Below are 17,547 nucleotides of genomic sequence, written 5' to 3'. Positions count from 1 at the left end.
CAAACTACCCACTTTTGGGGGACTTCCAGTGTTGCCAGTGGATATCCAATTCAAGATTTCCTGTTCGGTCCACTCGTCCTTGTTCAAGAATGCACATACATTTTAGAAAAGACTAATAAAAAGTAAATAAATTGTCATTAGACAAAAGCTGAGAGCACTGAAATTCGGCAGACACAATCCTTGTTTTGTTCACCAAATCCAAATGGACTACAAACAGAAATATAAAAGTCTCCAGAACCAAAAATCTTTTTCCCTGCCTAAATATTCTCTATATTTGGATGTTGATGTTTATTTAAATGTTAGCAAGGATCTGACAGGATATGAATCAAATCTAAGACAAAATAAATAAATAAAGGTAGGACAACTTGTGCAAGTGACCCAGATCTGATTAAATAAATAAATAATAAAGTCAGATTTGATGTGTCCATATGTACTACTTTAGCAGGTAATGTGAATTTAAGCTCTTTCAGTTAAAGTGGCAACAAATCGAATCTTTTTTTTTTGAATGATTAGATTAACTTTAAGTGTATTTGCCAAAAGACTAGACGTGAACAATCAAGGACTCACTGTATGTGTGACTGTTGCTCGTGCTAATTGAACATGTTCTTCTTCATTAACAGTGGCTCTGTGATGTTTACAGGAATTAAGATTATCAGGGAATAAGGAAAGTGAAATTTGGCAGCAAAATGACCAAAAAGCAGTTAAATACAGGACGGGTTCGTCTCTAAATGATGTCAAAACTGCTGTCATATTTGTCATATTTGTAGATTGGACACATACTTTATATAGAGTAAAGAGTAAGTTTCAATCTTACCCAAGGTTTTGAGTCATTTGGCTCTGAATCAGCCACAGAGCCATTTTTCTGTTTTCTCTGTGACTCATCTTGTATTCAGGCACCGACTCTGACCACCATCTGCGTCTCACTTCCAGGCGTCTGCTTCTTTAAGGCTGCACCGGCCCCTCAAAGTGTGAATAATATTCAGTAAGGAGTAACGCTTAAGTGGGAAAGCTTTTAGCACATTATCCACTGGCAATTGCAAGGTAATCTAATTTGCCAGCACAGGTCTCTTATTAAATATCTGCAGCAGCGGATTTGCATTCAGGAGTCTCCTAATGGGTTTAGCTGCCCGGCGGAGCTCTGGCTCAGTGTTTATGTAAGCCTCCATCTTTGAGAGAAAAGAGAGTGACATTGAGGAAACACACTCACACACACGCACACGCACACTCACACACACACACACACACAGAGACACCTTTGGAAAAAAATATGCGGTCAGCGCTTCAGAAACACAATCCTCTCAGGTGCTCCTCGAAATCTCCATTTTCCAAGCTCAGATGTGGCACGCAGTTGTTTCTCTGATTGGCTGTTGTGAACCAAGCAGTGCACATGTGGTGTATCCAGGAAGAAAAAAAATATTTGTCTTGATAAACACTCTGTATTAGGTGACGTCTAGACAGGATTCAGTCCCTATCAATTTAAAAGCAAAGGAAATATATATAAAAAAAAGATTTATTTAATCTGTCTTGAAAGCTTTCCTCTGATATTAAATTGAATGAGTGACTAAGGACAGTAATAAGATGATAACAGTAGGGAATCTGAGCCTGGCAGACCTGCAGTAGAGACTACAGGCTGGACTGTTGTCAACATTAAAACCAACCGGGCTCCTGTTGTTAGACCTGCTGGTGGGCCTCTTAAAAATAATGTGAATTTCCTGTTGTCACGTGAAGGTTGTGTGCGCGTTAAAGATTAGGTGCTTACTGGTGTGTGTCATAGAATGGATTAACCCAACATTGCTGCTCCTGCACTCAATAAGGTCCCTGTATGTGTGTGTTTAAGGACATTTTTGTGTGGACCAGTGTGGTGAGTTTTATTAGACCCTGGGAAAGTGTGGATGTTGCTCACTTTGTGAAACGCCTTCAGAGGGCTGATGGTGGGTTGGTGCTTGGTTTTAGGGTTCAGGTTAGAATTGAGATTAAAGTTTGGGCATCATGCCAGTGACAGAAAAGCAGAAGCACCAACATGATGGCATAAATCCATGGACTGCCACCCCAGTGGCTGAAGTGGTGTTTAGCTTAGTGTACATTAAAGGACTATTACACTGTTTTTATAACCAAAGCTGTTAATTGCTAATCTAAGGTAGGTGAACTCACTCAGGGGATCTTTTTTCAACAGATGCCAAAATAAAAATAATAAAAATAATAAAATAAAGATAATGCTGAATCAGCAGCTGTTTTAAGTCAATTTCCACCTAAATTTACATTTTTCTATAAATACTTGTTCACCCTAGTACGCTTTAAAAAAGTCACATTAATGTTCTTTTTTATTTATGCCTTTTGCCAGTCATACTAATATCACTGTTTCTGCTTTAACAGCATAATTAAACACTTCATTTAGGTCTTCTTTAGCGTTCTTCTGTTGCTGGAGATGCTCTGAAGAACTGAAGAAGACATTTTTTTTTTCATTTTATCATTTTTTCATTACATTTACTGTCATAAGTCAATTTACTCCATAAAGATGCAGGAAATGGAATACACTGAATTCATATAAAATGAAACCACTTGTTTTCCCTAGATGGAATATGTTTCAGGCAGATGATTAGTAAAATGATTTTTGATGTACGTATATAGGGTGGACTCAGCTATAAGAAAACTAAATGGTGTTTTGGGTTTTTTTTTATTAAAAAATTACAACTTCTAACAGGATCAAATTGTGATTGGCAGTGCCCACATGCCAGGCAGCACTGCAGAAAGGGGTTTATTTAGCTGACACACAGTCATCTCAAAAAGATGATTAGTATCTGATCAGATTCGATTTTCTGTGTAACACGTTTGACACGATAAAGTTCCAACCACTCTAAAAAAAAAAAAAAGGACAATGTTTCTTCCACACAAATTCATACCCGTGACAGGAGCAGATACTGTGTATATATATATACTCGTCTCACTTGTGCGATTAATTATCAAATAGCTTCATGTTGGACAAACATCTTCTGGAAAATCTGTTGTTGACATTCTGGGTTTGTGATTCCCAACATGTGGTCGGGGGGGTGTGGGGGGGGGGGGGGGGGGGGGGGGGGTGGACGGCTCTTCCTTTGTGTTGTGCAATGACAGCTAAGAATTACATTTTCCGAACCATATGTTTGTCATTTCCTTCTGTCATCACCCGGAGTACAGTCATAAAAATCTCACATCGGCCCTCTCCAGCCACACTCGCTCTGTATATGGGATCTTTCGCATGAAAAAGAAATCCTGACAGGGTATTTAATTGGCTGACCGGTAGCAGGGTGGCTGTGGGACAGTGGGAGTGTGACGTGGAGGCAGAGGCAGCGATTGGAGGGCAGACTGGAATTATAAGGGGAGGGTGAGCCAGAGAGAAGCGTCCCAAAGAGCAGCTGGCCTCAGATCTGACACTGCAGGACCTGCGCAAGTCTCTGGAGTCAGCCCTCCTCCGCCTTCTTTCACCATGCATCCAACAAGACTCCCAAATCAGTGACCAGCGTTTCCAAAGTGACAAGTATTTCTCCGTTTAAGAGCAGAGTATTTGCGCACAAAGGGCGAAATCGGAGAGAAACGGTGCAGCTTTTCCCTGCGCATTTTTCTTTACGTGGCTGACAGTTGGAAACAGGCGGAGTTAAGCGTTTCTGGAAGATTTTTTATCATTATTATTCAAAGGGGAATATTTTGTTCCAAGTCTCTTCACCGACATGGAGTACACTTCATCCCCGAAACCGCAGCTCTCATCCCGGGCAAATGCTTTCTCCATAGCCGCCCTGATGTCCAGCGGGAAGCCCAGTAAGGACAAGGAGGCGGAGGAGAACACCATCAAGCCTCTGGGTAAGACAGAACTGAGAAATGAAATCAGAAAAGTTAAAGGGGTTCAACTTGAGTTTAATTTAATTTTATTTAATTTTATTATTTATTTAGTTTATTTATTTATTTTTGTTGTTGCTTTGAACTGCTGTTAAATATCACAGGTGTTCACATAATAAAAACAAGTTAATCAAGGATTGTGGTTTGCAGCCTAAGTACTGAAACAAGAAAATGTGGCGGCCTGAAAAAAGTCAGTCAGTATTTAAATAAGGATGAGCTGTGATGGCAGTGAGGTGAGTTTCTAGTCTGTAACATTTAAAAGAAAAATAATCTGGATAAATAGACCACAAACAAAAATCTGTGCCATTTATCATTAACAATTATTAGTAAATGTGGAAATGTTAAAAGTCAGAGTTTTCATGTTTGATTAAAAAGACTGTAAATACGAAATGGACGTGCTTAAAATGACCCAATATGACTCCCTATCTTAACTGCTTCAATATTTCATTTTTCTGTATTTTAAGGAACTTGTTATATTTTCCTTTTTGTGTAAAAATGTTTATATTTTATTTCATTTATATATATTGTTTTATCAGTCCACGCAAATGACGATGGATTGATTCTCCAAAATAAAATGTAAAATGCCTGCTTATAAGAGACAAGTAAAAAAAAAAAAAAAAAAAAAGAGAGAGAGAGAGAGACATACCAGACAAGTATTACACTTTTATTTTTAGATTTTCTGAGATGGAAAAATGTGCCTCTTCTCATTAAGACAGACATGTTCTATAGATCACGTGTTTTTAATTTTATTTGACCTTATTCATTATAGAATTACCTTTTACACAGAGGTGCACATGACTACGTTAGTAATAACACCATAGCAGACTAATAAGATTTATTAATTTATTATGCTGGAATATCAGACCACAGGGTATTTTAGCAGACTGTAGTTACACATTTTCGTTTCCCTGTTTAAGATGAAGACTTGCTGTTGTTTCTGATCACATCAACATAAAATGAGAATAATCACCCCTGTTTCTCCACACATCCACCTAAAAAAAATAAAATAAAATAAAACAGAGCAATTTGTGGAGAAGTCCTCCTGCAACCAGCAGTCCCTGGCTGACCTGTCCTCGCTGGACGGGCATGGGGACTTCAGCGGGAGCGCGCCCGCGGTGTGCACGGAGCCGCTCATCCCCACCAATCCAGGCATCCCGAGCGAGGAGATGGCGAAGATCTCGTGCAGCCTCGAGACCAAAGAGCTGTGGGACAAATTTCACGAGCTCGGCACTGAGATGATCATCACCAAGTCCGGAAGGTAAACTACTGTCTATTATATTTTAATATTTTAATGTAACCTATTTAATTCCCCATAACAAAAACGATATAATTATAAAGAATAATTTGGAAAAACAGACGGATCGGAGAAAAATCAAATTCAGTGTGAAATATACTGAAATAAATGCCTTATGGTTGGTTTTTGTTTGGGCCTTCTTTGTGACCTGCTAACCTTTTGAAAATAAATAAAAATAGGCTCAAGCTCATCTGCAGCTCGCTGTGACTTTTCTTCTGACAGAGCAGCAAACTGTGGACATTTGATCTGATGACTTTCCGCAGGTGCTGTGAAACGACAGTTACACCATAATCTAATGTATCAGTGACCCCAGAACCACCTGAAACACAAAAAGACCGCAGGTTACTGCGATATAACGCCAAACACTGCAGTTGGATGAAATGAACCTAAAATAAATTATTTAAGAAACACTCAGAAATAGGCTAAACTTATTTACCAACTAAAATCTGTTTTTGTAAATATTTTGTATAACGTTATATTTGTGCACGGTTTTAGCTGCCCCTATCATGGAAAAATAGGATTATGCAGTTTTCACGACCCGCAGACGATCGCGATCAAACGGATGGATGTGAACTTCAACTGCGTTTAACACACTAATTAGAATATTAACTGACATTAGCCGGAGCTGCTGCTTTCAAACCCAGAAAATAAAAGTAAATAATAATGCACTATTTACAGTTGTATTCCTGCACTGACTGTGGCTTTGAAACAGCATTTTACAGGAACTGCTTGTGAACATCATATATTTTATATACTGATTGTGTATTGCACATTTATTTATTTATGTTTTTTTTTTTTTTTTTTAATTTTAGCACGATCGGTACACTTAAAATAACTTATGTTCTATTAGTAAGTCGACAGTAATTTGATTCTGCGCTAATGAAACACGATTAGGAGGATGTTTCCAACCATCCGAGTCTCTTTCTCCGGGGTGGACCAGGACTCCAAGTACATCGTGCTGATGGACATCGTCCCGGTGGACAACAAGCGCTACCGATACGCCTACCACCGCTCCTCCTGGCTGGTAGCCGGCAAGGCCGACCCTCCTCTGCCCGCCAGGTACACAGACCTAAACGCTCTCCCTCTCTTCCTCAGTCTCTTTTCTTTTTAACATTTGTAGGCTTAGTTTAAAAGATTTCAAAGCTCCAAATAATTCTCCATGTTTTCAGTGAGCTCCTAACTTAGATAAAACTACAGTAATTCTATTGGAAGGCTGTTAAAACTTGAGAAAATTCACTTTATTGATTTTTTTTCTAGCACCCATGAATGTTAACTGAAGCGAATTCAGCCTGTCTCATTTCAGTTGCGATATTAAGCTTTATTCTTTATGAAAATTAGGACATGGGTGACTCCCTAACAAAATATAATGGACTTGTGAAAAAAATGGAGAGCAGATTTATGAAGTACTACCAAATTATTTAGACTAATGATTCTATTCAAGAAATAGATCGTTTCCGGACATGTTTTCATTCAATATAAAATAATAATGAGGTCGTGTGTAATTTATTTGTACCTACTTGTTTATTTTTCATATCTAAGCATCTTTTTTTCAAGAACCTGGAAGGTAGAGCAAGATTCTAGTCTTCAATTAAATGCTATATTGTTTGGCTAATTAGACCTCAGACCAAGCGGCTGTTATGAATTTATGAATTTATGAATTTATGAATTTCTTATTGAAAAATCCACAAAACGAAGATTTTATTTTTATTTTACTTTGTTTTGTTTATGTGTTTGTTTACTTATTTTACACCACACTATTTAGGGTAATTTCCACTAGATTGGTTAGTTGCTAAGCGACTTGTAATTTGCCAGTCTGCAGCGTGCCACCTGCACGTTGATTGGGCAGAGAACGAACGCCTCTCAGCCAATCAGAGCTGCTGTTGTTTTTCTCCACAGGTTGTACGTTCACCCGGACTCGCCATTCACCGGAGAGCAGCTGATGAAGCAAATGGTTTCCTTCGAGAAAGTGAAGCTGACAAACAACGAACTGGACCAGCACGGACATGTGAGCACCTGATTTTTCTTCTTCCACCCCGTGAAAATAAAAACATCACGTCAAGTATTAATCCCGCAGTGTCGAGGCTTTACTCTTGCGAAACCCCGTGAAAATGCGTTAAGCTAGCTTAATTTCAGGCGAAATAGCAGACTTAAAATAAATTGTTCATTTAATCCTCCTTTCACTGACATCATCATGGCAAGCACAAGCAGAGACCAGAGCAAATGCAAGAAAAAAATATATCCAATAATAAGTCAAAAGAGGGGCACAGGAGGGAAACACGGCAGTTATTAGTTTAAAGGTGTGTACACATTTTCAGTCCAAAAATAGCACCCTGAGTCTATTTAGGTGGATGTATCCAAAACAACTGCACAATGAGATGAGTCCATAAAATAAAAAGTGAGCTACGCCCCTTTCATTTATTTTATTTAATTTTGCCAGATTACAAAAAAAAAAAACAGAATAATTGACCCCCATACAAAAAAAAAAAAAAAAAATAAGTGTTGCAGGAAAAGACATTTGTGCTCCTAAACACCCATGTGCATCATTTACATCCTGACACTACAATCGCACACTTTAAAAACAAATTATTCTTTCTTTATTGGCTTGACTCGGTGGTTGAGACAGACATTTATAAATATAAACTGTTTCCTGGGCTGCAGCCAGACAGCAATAGTTGTGGAGGAAGACACTCACCGCGCTGCAGCCTTAACAACTTTATCTGTTCACACTTTCCTCTTTCTCCCCAGTCATAGTGTTCCTTCCTCTGCTGTTTTATTTCTCATTTCTCTGCTCATCATCCTCACCTCCAGCTGTTTTTTTTTTCTTCTTTCTTCCCTTTCAGTCATATCACAGCTGGATATGAAGACCTTCTAAAACTGCTCATTTCTTAAACATTTCTCTTTTACTATTTTAGATTTATTGCATTATTATTTGATGCGTATTGGCAACATTTCAGTGTTCTAAAATATAAAATATTAGGGAGAAACATTAATTAAATAGCAATATCCCAAATGAGTTTTCCAGTTTGCAGACATCAGTTCCAAATATAAAACAATCATTAATTCCCTGGCTTCTTAACTTTAACATTCTTCATTTAAGGATAAATAGTTCAGCCAGTGACTGTGGAGCATTATATTTTATACTTGGTGTTTTCATTTCCAAAACGACAATTCATAGAAAAGAGAGAAAGAAAACAGAAAAATATTGTAACCAAAATTATCATACATGTATTAACATCATAAACTGCAGTAATGAAGGGAAGGAGTGAAACAGATAGGTTGGTCCCAATATTCGAAATTAAGTTCAGTTACTTTGCCCTCACACATTCACATTCTAGTCTTTGACTTTACTCACACGTAAACCCTTTTTGTATTTTATACTAAATGCATAAATGCAAAAATATATAGTAAATGCATAAAAAAGTATGTTTTTATTATTTCAATGAAATATTTATCCATGCAAAATCCATATTTTCTCAAACAATTCTCAATTTTTATATAAATGTGACTTTTTCTATTATACTTTTCTATTAATTTAAATGAGGCGGCTCACATTGCAATTTAAAGATGAAGCTGGGGATCTTCTGTGTTTTTGGTGTAATTTCTCAGCAAATCCCACAAAAACACCAAAACTAAGAAGGAGCGCACACACTCACCTGCCACTTAAAACTCTTTGCTGTTTCTCAAAAAAGAATCTTTTTAAAAATGGCTAAAAATGTCAGTGTGATTTAGGTTTTTTTCATTTGTAACTTTGGGGAAATGTTACTCCAACATTGGGGACTGTTTTCTGGTGCACATAAATACACATTTTGTGGACTGGTGTGTACATCCAGCAGCAAAAGCGTGTGTGTACAGATTGAGTAAAAGTAAAGTGCAGCTTGTGTGTTCACACAATGAATAGCCAATGCAATAGTATGACTCCCTGCTCTCTTTTTAATGGACAATAATGGAGCTTTGTGATGCAGAGAAACAAGATATATCTGAACTCGATCTGGATGCACTCTGTTAACTCCAGTGAGCTTGCGCAGCAGCAGCAGCAGCAGCATCATCAGCTGTTCTACATTTCACTGTAAACCGATTCTTGCTCTTCTCGTCCTCTGCAGATCATCCTCAATTCCATGCACAAATACCAGCCGCGGGTCCACATCATAAAGAAGAAGGACCACACTGCCTCGCTGCTCAATCTCAAATCTGAGGAGTTCCGCACCTTTGTGTTCATTGAGACGGTCTTCACGGCTGTCACAGCCTACCAAAACCAGCTGGTGAGCGATTGTTGACTCCTGCAGGTTTAAGGACTCCGCCAAAATTCTGCTGCTGGCACTCATAAAATTTTGAAATTATAGAAATAGCCACAAGCTCCATTTAACGGCCATTCTGGATCCTTTGATTGTATCACATGGACCTTATCAGCGTACAGAGTTGTGCTGTCTGAGCACTTTAAGGGCTTCTCATCCTTGGAAAGGGTAAAGTTTAGACCTAACGGAGATAAAGAGATGCTTCGTGAATGCTCCAGTGTGGAGCCACTTCTGCCTTTAAGAACAGGCCACATTGTGACAAGTTTGAGAACATTGTGTAGTATAACCGAGAGGATGGGGTAGTTTCCACTGAGCAGTGCTCTTAATAACTTTATTATTTGATCAACACCATATCTCACGAGCCAAGCTCATCTTTCTTGTTGCCTCATCGGTGAATGTGTATGGTGGATGTGTATGATTGGTTGTTTTGTATTTTTCTACTCTACACCTATCTAATTTAAGATATCATCTCTAATATACTTTATGAAGACCCTAATGAAGGCCTCAAGCTGAAATGGGTGAATCAAATAATAAAGTTCTAGATAACGAAAGTGTTGAGTAACTTTAACATCTTCTGGCCTTATCTTTGTCTTCATATGGGACAGAATCTGTCGGCTGCATCTGCCAACCACTGCCTTTTCCCCGCCCACTGCCACTGGTGTAATTTATTTTAATTTTGTGACCTGCAATTTTGTGGCACTATGGTGGTGGAAATAAATAAACAAGTTTAGAGTGTTTTAATTGTATAAGAGTATTCTTTAGTTTAAGTCATTCACCACTGTTCTGTAATATAAGCTTTGAGATGTAAAGGAAGTAATCTATGAAGAGTATGTTTTGACATCCTTGAAAACCTGGTTTCAATTTTTTAGAACTCGATGTTTAATATTCATGACTAAAAAGACAACAAGGAAGTTAAAGTTGAGAAATTTTGTGCTGCGTCTCCTGTATGTCCATTTGCTTAATGCTCACATAGCTTTAAAGCCCACCTCTGTTTGTGTTTGTGTGGCTGTGGTAAGATTGCAGAGAAGCAGCATGAAGAGGCATGTCGAATCAGAAAAACCAAAAAAAGAATAAAAAGAAGTGACAAAACTGGTCTGACTGACTTGTTCACTCTCCTTCTGCTGCCTTTTCCCAGATAACCAAACTGAAGATTGACAGCAACCCGTTTGCCAAAGGTTTCCGGGACTCCTCACGGCTGACAGACATGGAGAGGTACAGGGGATTCTGGGTCCTGCACTGTTTGTTTACCTCTCTCCCCACCGCTGCCGATAAGATAGACGATTATGGAGGAGGGTTAGATATCCGGGGTTGCTGCTCATTAGTAAATACAGAAGCTGCAGTGTTTATTTCCCTCTGTTTGTGTCAGTGTAGAATAGATAATCCACGCTCCATATACTGCAATCTCTCCTTCTTTCTTTCACATCTTTTCCTTTTGTTTTCCCGTGTCTCTCCGTGCATCCCTTGTATTTTTTTCTTTCCCTGTCAGTTTTTTCTTTTATTTATTTTTTATTCCCCCTTGGTGAATTTCTCCCCATTTCCTGTCTTTTACTCAATCCTGCCAGTTTATTTTTTCTTTATGATTCCCCTTAACCCTTCTTCACTGTCTTTTTTTGTTTCATACTTTCATTTTTTTCCTTGTCCAGATTTTTCTAGTCTTTGTTTTGTCTAGTTGGATTAGTCTAGCTTCTAGTTATATCCTTTGACTTTCTTGGCTCAATTTCTATTTATTAGTTCACATTTTCTTTGCTTACTGTTTTAATCATCCTTCCTTTCTTTCAGTCCTTTTTAGTCTTTTCTTTTTGTCCTCCCTCTTTACCTTCTGTGTTCTTCACTTCTGTCTTTCTTGTCTTTTGTATTAAACATCCATTGTCCTCATTTCTTTCTCTCTCTTCTGCCTTCTTTTGCTTCCTTTTAGTCCTTTTATGCTGCTTTTACTCTTGTTATATGTTCTGTTTTCATTTCACTATTTTATGCAAGAACAGGAAGAGTTTGACTGTCTTTTACACACACACACACACACACACACACACACACACACACACACGCACACTCATATGCAGAGTTAGAGATCAGGCCTCCAAAGGACTTTTTGTGGACACTGCCAAAACACACACTTCTCGTAATTCCCGATTCCGGCACTACGGCCAAAATCAGCTGACAAAATCAGACCATCTGCCCATTTCCTTCAATCAAACATCCCCAACAGAGACTGTCGAAACACAGCCAGACAAACCCTCCTCCTCCCTCCTTCTTCTTCTCTGTCTTTCTCTTTTTTGAGGGCTGTGAATTAGACCTGATCAATTGATCTTAGGGAGCTGCAGAAATCACATTAGTCTGGAGTCGGCCACTGCACTAAAACACACTGTAATTCAATTGGCTGCTGTGACTGATTGAAACCAGCATGCCCCGCCCCTTCCCCTCCTTTCTTCCCTCCCGCCCGATGCTGTGTATTGTGGGAGTTCACGGTGGCCTCTCTGCCGGAGGGGCCCGGCACTGATAAAAACACACACATTTGTACTCCTCTGCTGACAGATATTGCACTTTCCTAACCTAATTGGAGGCACGGGGGCTACAGGGAGGGGGGCTGCTAATGCGAACGCATGGCTCTCATGATGCAGACCACTTGCCTGTCCACCCAGCCGTGCACACACACTCATGAACACACACTACCTCCCCCAACAATTTGTGTCACTGTGTTTGAGAAGTGCTGTCTGACAAGACTCAAATGAGCTAATGCACTTTGTGGGAACATGAACACGCACAAAGAACACACACATACACACACACACCAAAATCTACATGCACAGTCAACACAAACATTAAAATACACAAAGTGGAAATTCACATTTAGTACTGCTGCCAAAAACATCATGAAAAGAGGAAAAACCTTATTATTGGAAAACAAAGAATGGAATAGAGGTGATTACTAGAAAAGTGCACTGGTGTTAAAAATTAATCTGTGACCCATCAGATTCAGTGTCACTAAACCCTTAAGAATATGAGACACGGTGAAAACTTCAACCAGTGCAGCAGTGTGTCTAAAAAAAATAAAAATATGTTTTCCAAAATATCAATAATCCAGATTGTTTAAATTTTGGGGGGTAATTTTTCCAATTTCAAGTTATATTATATGTGAAGCAAAAAACTCATTTGTAATTTTTGTGCTTTTATGTTTAATTCTGATCTCGTTATACTGTATATTTTGTTGCATTTGTTTTATGTTGTTGGACGTTAATTAATTAATTAATTAAATAATTCAGTGATTCACTGCAACTATTTTATTAAGCTGCAAATATTCAAATATTCTAGAAGTAACACTTACAAAAAGAAAGCGCTACAGATTATCTGGTCGTCATCTCCACAAAATAAAAACATCTAAAATGACAAAAAGAGATTTATTTTGGGGCTCTCTCTTCGGCTTTTGCTGTAGGGAAAGTGTTGAGAATCTGATCCACAAGCACTCATACGCCCGGTCGCCGATCCGAACCTACGCGGGTGACGAGGAGAACCTGAGCGAGGACGGACACGCCGCACACACCAGAGGTAAACGCTTATAATGCGCACGCCGCACATCGTATGAAGTCATCATATTTGGTGAAGCTGGTACTCAGAAACATCCTTCTCTGCAGTTACATTTAATTTCCTCAAACAGTTGGGAATTTTAGGCTTTAATAAATGCTTATAACAGGAGTGCTGATATTTGAGGGGTGAGTTACAGTGCCATTGATGGCCTAACTTGGTCCTCTAGTGAGCATATATGACAAGAAAATACTTCAGCAACTACTGATGAACAAATATTTTGAAAGTGTATTAATAACTAAGAACTACAAATTGTATAAAACCAGTAATATAGCTTTTAATTTTCAATATTGTTTAAATGCAGTATATTTCATATACACAATATGGTAGTATATAATATTCTTATATAGTATTGATATTAATATAATATGCAAAGACAAAAAAAACTGTGATACTTCTGCTAACTGTAATTAATTTTTTATCACTGGAGCTCTTTAACATGGTGGAATCAGGAGCGAGGACTCAGAAGGAGATGAAATTACAAAAAACTGTCCTTTTTTTTCAGCTGATGCAACATCCAAAAATAACAGTTACACAAACAGGAATCCAAGAAACAAGCAACTGAGGAAAAACAAGTGCAGAAGGAAAAAGTAGAACAAAAATAAAGAGAAACTAACCTTTAAAGTAAAACAGGAAGTGACAAAGGACGCTGAGACAATTAGACAAGTCACAACGTGGCAGAGACATAAAGTGGACATGGAACTAGAAACATATCAAAACCAAGAAATATAACATGAACCAAAATACAACAAATACAGTCCAGAAACCCGGGACCATGTCAAGAAATGGATGTTTTATTAAATCTTTTTATTGGGTTTATTGTGAGCCTTATCCTTAAATCTATTGTATACCAACCTGTCTGACGTTCACCTCTCTTTCAGGTTCAGCGTTCACTGCCTCAGACAACCTCTCCCTGAGTTCCTGGGTCACCACCACCTCAGGTTTCTCAGGTTTTCAGCACCCACAGTCCCTATCAGCCATGGGCACAGGCACCGCTGCACTGCCCCACCCCATCCAGGGCTCCCTACCCGCTTACAGCCGCCTGGGCATGCCCCTGACGCCCACCGCTCTGGCTGGAACCATGCAGGGCAGCGGTCCCTCCTTCCCCTCCTTCCACATGCCCCGCTACCACCACTACTTCCAGCAGGGGCCCTATGCTGCCATCCAGGGACTCCGCCACTCCTCCACTGTTATGACACCCTTTGTATGACTCCATCCTGGGGAGGAGATGGATGAACCTCGCTCTGACACTCACCCCTGATCTGGAGCATCAAGTTATTTCCTCACTCCTCATCCAGTTTGTATCTTTCCTTTTGGTCTTTGTAAATAGATACCCGACAGTGAGTAAGGTGATGATGCGGCGTACTGACAGCCAATCCAAAAAGGACTGTGGCGCGCGCTTCTTTGGACCTGCGGAAACACCAGTAGATCCTGTGGTGTCTGTGAACACTTAAAAGGCACAGTACAAACACTTGTGACCTCAATACAAAGTACAAAACATAATGCAAGATGATAACAGGAGCATGTTTGGTCTCAGCCCTTCTTGAACCTAAAGTGGATCTTTGACTCATTTTAAGAAACAAGTAGAAAGCCCCGTCTTCCTCTAAACAGTCACTGGTTGCAGAGGGGCTCGACTGGCTCTAACGATGGCAGGCTACCGTGCTGTCCTTCAAAATGACTCACGACTCCACCCGATGGACACCAAGGCTCAGTCTGTGAACATTTCAAGCATGTCAGCAGGGCGGAGTAGCCATCTCAGGTTTCCTCTGTTTTGGAGAAAGCCAGCCATATGTACAGTTAGAACTCGACACTGTTTGAAATTAATGTCAAAAAACGTGTTAAAATGCACTGTACAAAGGCAGACGTGCCACATTTACTCATAGGAAAATTCTCACTGTAGAGTTAAACAAATAATAGGACGCATGCTGACCGCAGTAGACATACACACTTTATATGGAAGAATATGGGATAAAAAAAAAAAAAAAACACATGAAAAGGTGAATTTTTTTTTCTTTGTTTAAAGGACCAGTTAATGGAAGCAGTGAAGCTGCTCGTACCGTGGATGTATTAAAAGAGCTGGAGACCATGCTGATGCTGCTGAGTTTGTCCTTGTGGCCACAGTGTTGCTACCAAAAATATCCTTATAGACACCCAAAACTGAAATTCAAAGTTAAAGTTAATACTATTTGTTTAAAGAACTTTCAGCCAGTGCTGGTTTTAGATTTATAAAACTTTTGCAATGATCAAGAAGTGATTTGAAATTGAGATTTTAAAAGAAATCTGAGCAGGAAAGCTAGAAATCTTTTTTTGTTTGTTTGTTTTAGCACTTTCAGGTAATTTCCTTGGCTGGCACGCAGCCACTGTGGTTTCACACATTGGTTTGTGGACAACCATTTCAGTGCCTCGCTCGTCTCTTTTCTTTAACCAGATTTAGATAGGACTGGCAAGCTATCAGGAAATACTGGTGCTGACAGGTTCATTTGATGATAAAAGCACTTCTGTAATTTGCTGTAATAATAAAGGGGATGCTAATGTAGGCTAGTTTAAAAAGAAACAAAATAGGTTTTAAACTAAATCTTTTGGGGAAAAAGTGCATTGAGGTGTCATTCAAAGGGGCCACACTTTTAATTATGAGTAACTTAAAGAAGAAGTACATTTTAAACTGCCGAGTTATTTAAAAATTGATCCCCAGCACAGTTCAAAGAGGAAAACAGCTATAGTGGCCAAAACTGTTTTTGTAGCAGGCTGTAAACCTGATTAATTCTTGTGTAAATTTGGGCGTTTTTAAGTAAATCAGGGCTGGCTCACTTTAGCAGCCAGCCTCTAGTGGCTGTTTGAGGAATTGCAGTTTTTCAATTTATTGCTTATTGAATCTCCAGTTCTTATAATACATCCACGGTAATCACACACAGATCTTTAATGTTCATCTTTGAATTTAACACAAGTGCCACCACTGACCAACAGCAAACTTTCTTTCTTGCTATCATGGCCTGATAAAACCCAAGTTTATCTAGGTGAGAAGAATTAACACAAATACATTTCATGATTTTTTTTTTTTTTTTAAGATACCAGATCAGCTTTACTTTAGCATGCAGTTTAGCTCGGTGAGTTGTCTTTGACACCCGAAACAAAAAGTCTAACATGCAATGAAGAAACACCTCATCACACAAAGTGGCTCTGTTTAAACGCAATTTCACAAAGACAGGTGAATTTTACTGTCACTGTCTGGTTTGACTGGACTCTTAACTAAAATCACTTCAAGGATGCCTGTTTTAAAATAGCTGTATATTAATTTAAGTGAGTGAAACTGGTGGTGTGGTCCTTTATAAATCTGAGTACATTCACTGTGATCAGTTTTATATCAGAAGGCAGCAGAGTGAACAGTAGAAACATAAACCCTGGCTGCTCCCTCTTTTCAACCCTCTGGTGGTCAGTCTTCATCAGGTGTTACAGAGCTGTGTGTGTGTGGGGGGGGGTGGGGGGTGTCACACCTGGAAATAATGGCTCTGTGGTCTCATTTAATGCGACTCGCACACTCAGCTCCAGAAACTCACCATCAGAGTCATTTAATTTAAAAGCTCTAAAGAAATGAAACAGTTGAGGTCATTTTAGTGGTCTGTAATTGAGTCCTAATACCTGGAGTTAGAATGATGAACCACCCAGGCCAACATGCAGACTGACATAAACTTGAACCGAATCTGTATTGGTGTAAACTCCAGGATAGAAAAGTGATAAAATATCCTCAGTCACTTAAACTTGAAAAGCATGGTGTCTTCACATTTTACAAGCCACAGTCATTTTTTTTTTTTTTGATGTCCTGAATGAAAACCATGAAAATCCATTTAGTTTGTACAAAATACATGAAAAAAACCCCTGAAATAATCGTTTCACTTCACTGAAAGAGGAGAAAATATCTGCTAAAATGGCTGGTATGAATGGAGTTTTTTTTTGAGACCTCACATTCATGCACATTTTCATTAAAGGTGTCACTTTAACTTGCCTGCAGCTGCAAAATGATCCATACAGGTAAACATTTGAAATTACACTGAAAGACCTTATAAATGTCCCAGTTTGACTCATGCCACATGTTAACATCACGTGTAGCCAAACGCAGCAGATCACGGGTGGAAGTGTTGGCAGCAGTTGATTTTATTGCATCTGGTTAGTGTGCAGGATGGGAAATGTCTGCTGTGGAAATCCAAGCTTTTTTGTTGTTGTTGTACAGCTTTGACTGAACTTTGATTTCCACTGATGTAAATGTTAAACACCTCTGAGTCTCAACTCACCACTGAAAATAATCTCGTTTTAAAATGTTTTGTTTTTAATGCCATGATCTGAATATGACACCCAGTGAGATTGTGTTTTGATGATTTTTAAGTGCAATATATTTATTTTATTTTGCTGTCTGGAAATAATGTGTAATGTACTTTGTCGCTTCTAAAAAAAACAAACAAAAAAATAGTTATTTGTAAACCATGAGAAATATATATATATATATATCACCACCCAGAC

At 38.8% G+C, this 17,547-nt stretch overlaps 1 protein-coding gene across 1 annotated transcript; it reads left to right on the top strand.

The window, feature by feature from the left end:
• Nucleotides 1–3,702: 3,702 nt before the first annotated feature.
• On the top strand, nt 3,703–17,467 carry tbx20 (T-box transcription factor 20). Its single transcript, XM_030750224.1, has 8 exons — nt 3,703–3,834; nt 4,891–5,128; nt 6,059–6,223; nt 7,061–7,169; nt 9,265–9,423; nt 10,592–10,668; nt 12,887–12,999; nt 13,917–17,467. The coding sequence occupies exons 1-8, from the start codon at nt 3,705–3,707 to the stop codon at nt 14,243–14,245; spliced, it is 1,320 nt and encodes a 439-aa protein (XP_030606084.1). The 5' UTR covers nt 3,703–3,704; the 3' UTR covers nt 14,246–17,467.
• The last annotated feature ends 80 nt before the right edge of the window (nt 17,468–17,547 follow it).

The sequence above is a fragment of the Archocentrus centrarchus genome, chromosome 16 (genome assembly GCF_007364275.1).
Source record: "Archocentrus centrarchus isolate MPI-CPG fArcCen1 chromosome 16, fArcCen1, whole genome shotgun sequence".
NCBI classification, from domain to species: Eukaryota; Metazoa; Chordata; class Actinopteri; order Cichliformes; family Cichlidae; genus Archocentrus; species Archocentrus centrarchus.
Note: the sequence above shows the minus strand (reverse complement) of the source record. Positions and strands in the feature narration are given on the sequence as shown.

What these genes read in the sequence shown, in the direction of transcription:
- tbx20 (XM_030750224.1), top strand. Translation starts at nt 3,705, where the DNA reads ATGGAGTACACTTCATCCCCGAAACCGCAGCTCTCATCCCGGGCAAAT. An exon ending in CAGCCTACCAAAACCAGCTG is followed by an intron (nt 9,424 to 10,591) that starts GTGAGCGATTGT and finishes GCCTTTTCCCAG; the next exon opens with ATAACCAAACTGAAGATTGA. An exon ending in CGGCTGACAGACATGGAGAG is followed by an intron (nt 10,669 to 12,886) that starts GTACAGGGGATT and finishes CTTTTGCTGTAG; the next exon opens with GGAAAGTGTTGAGAATCTGA.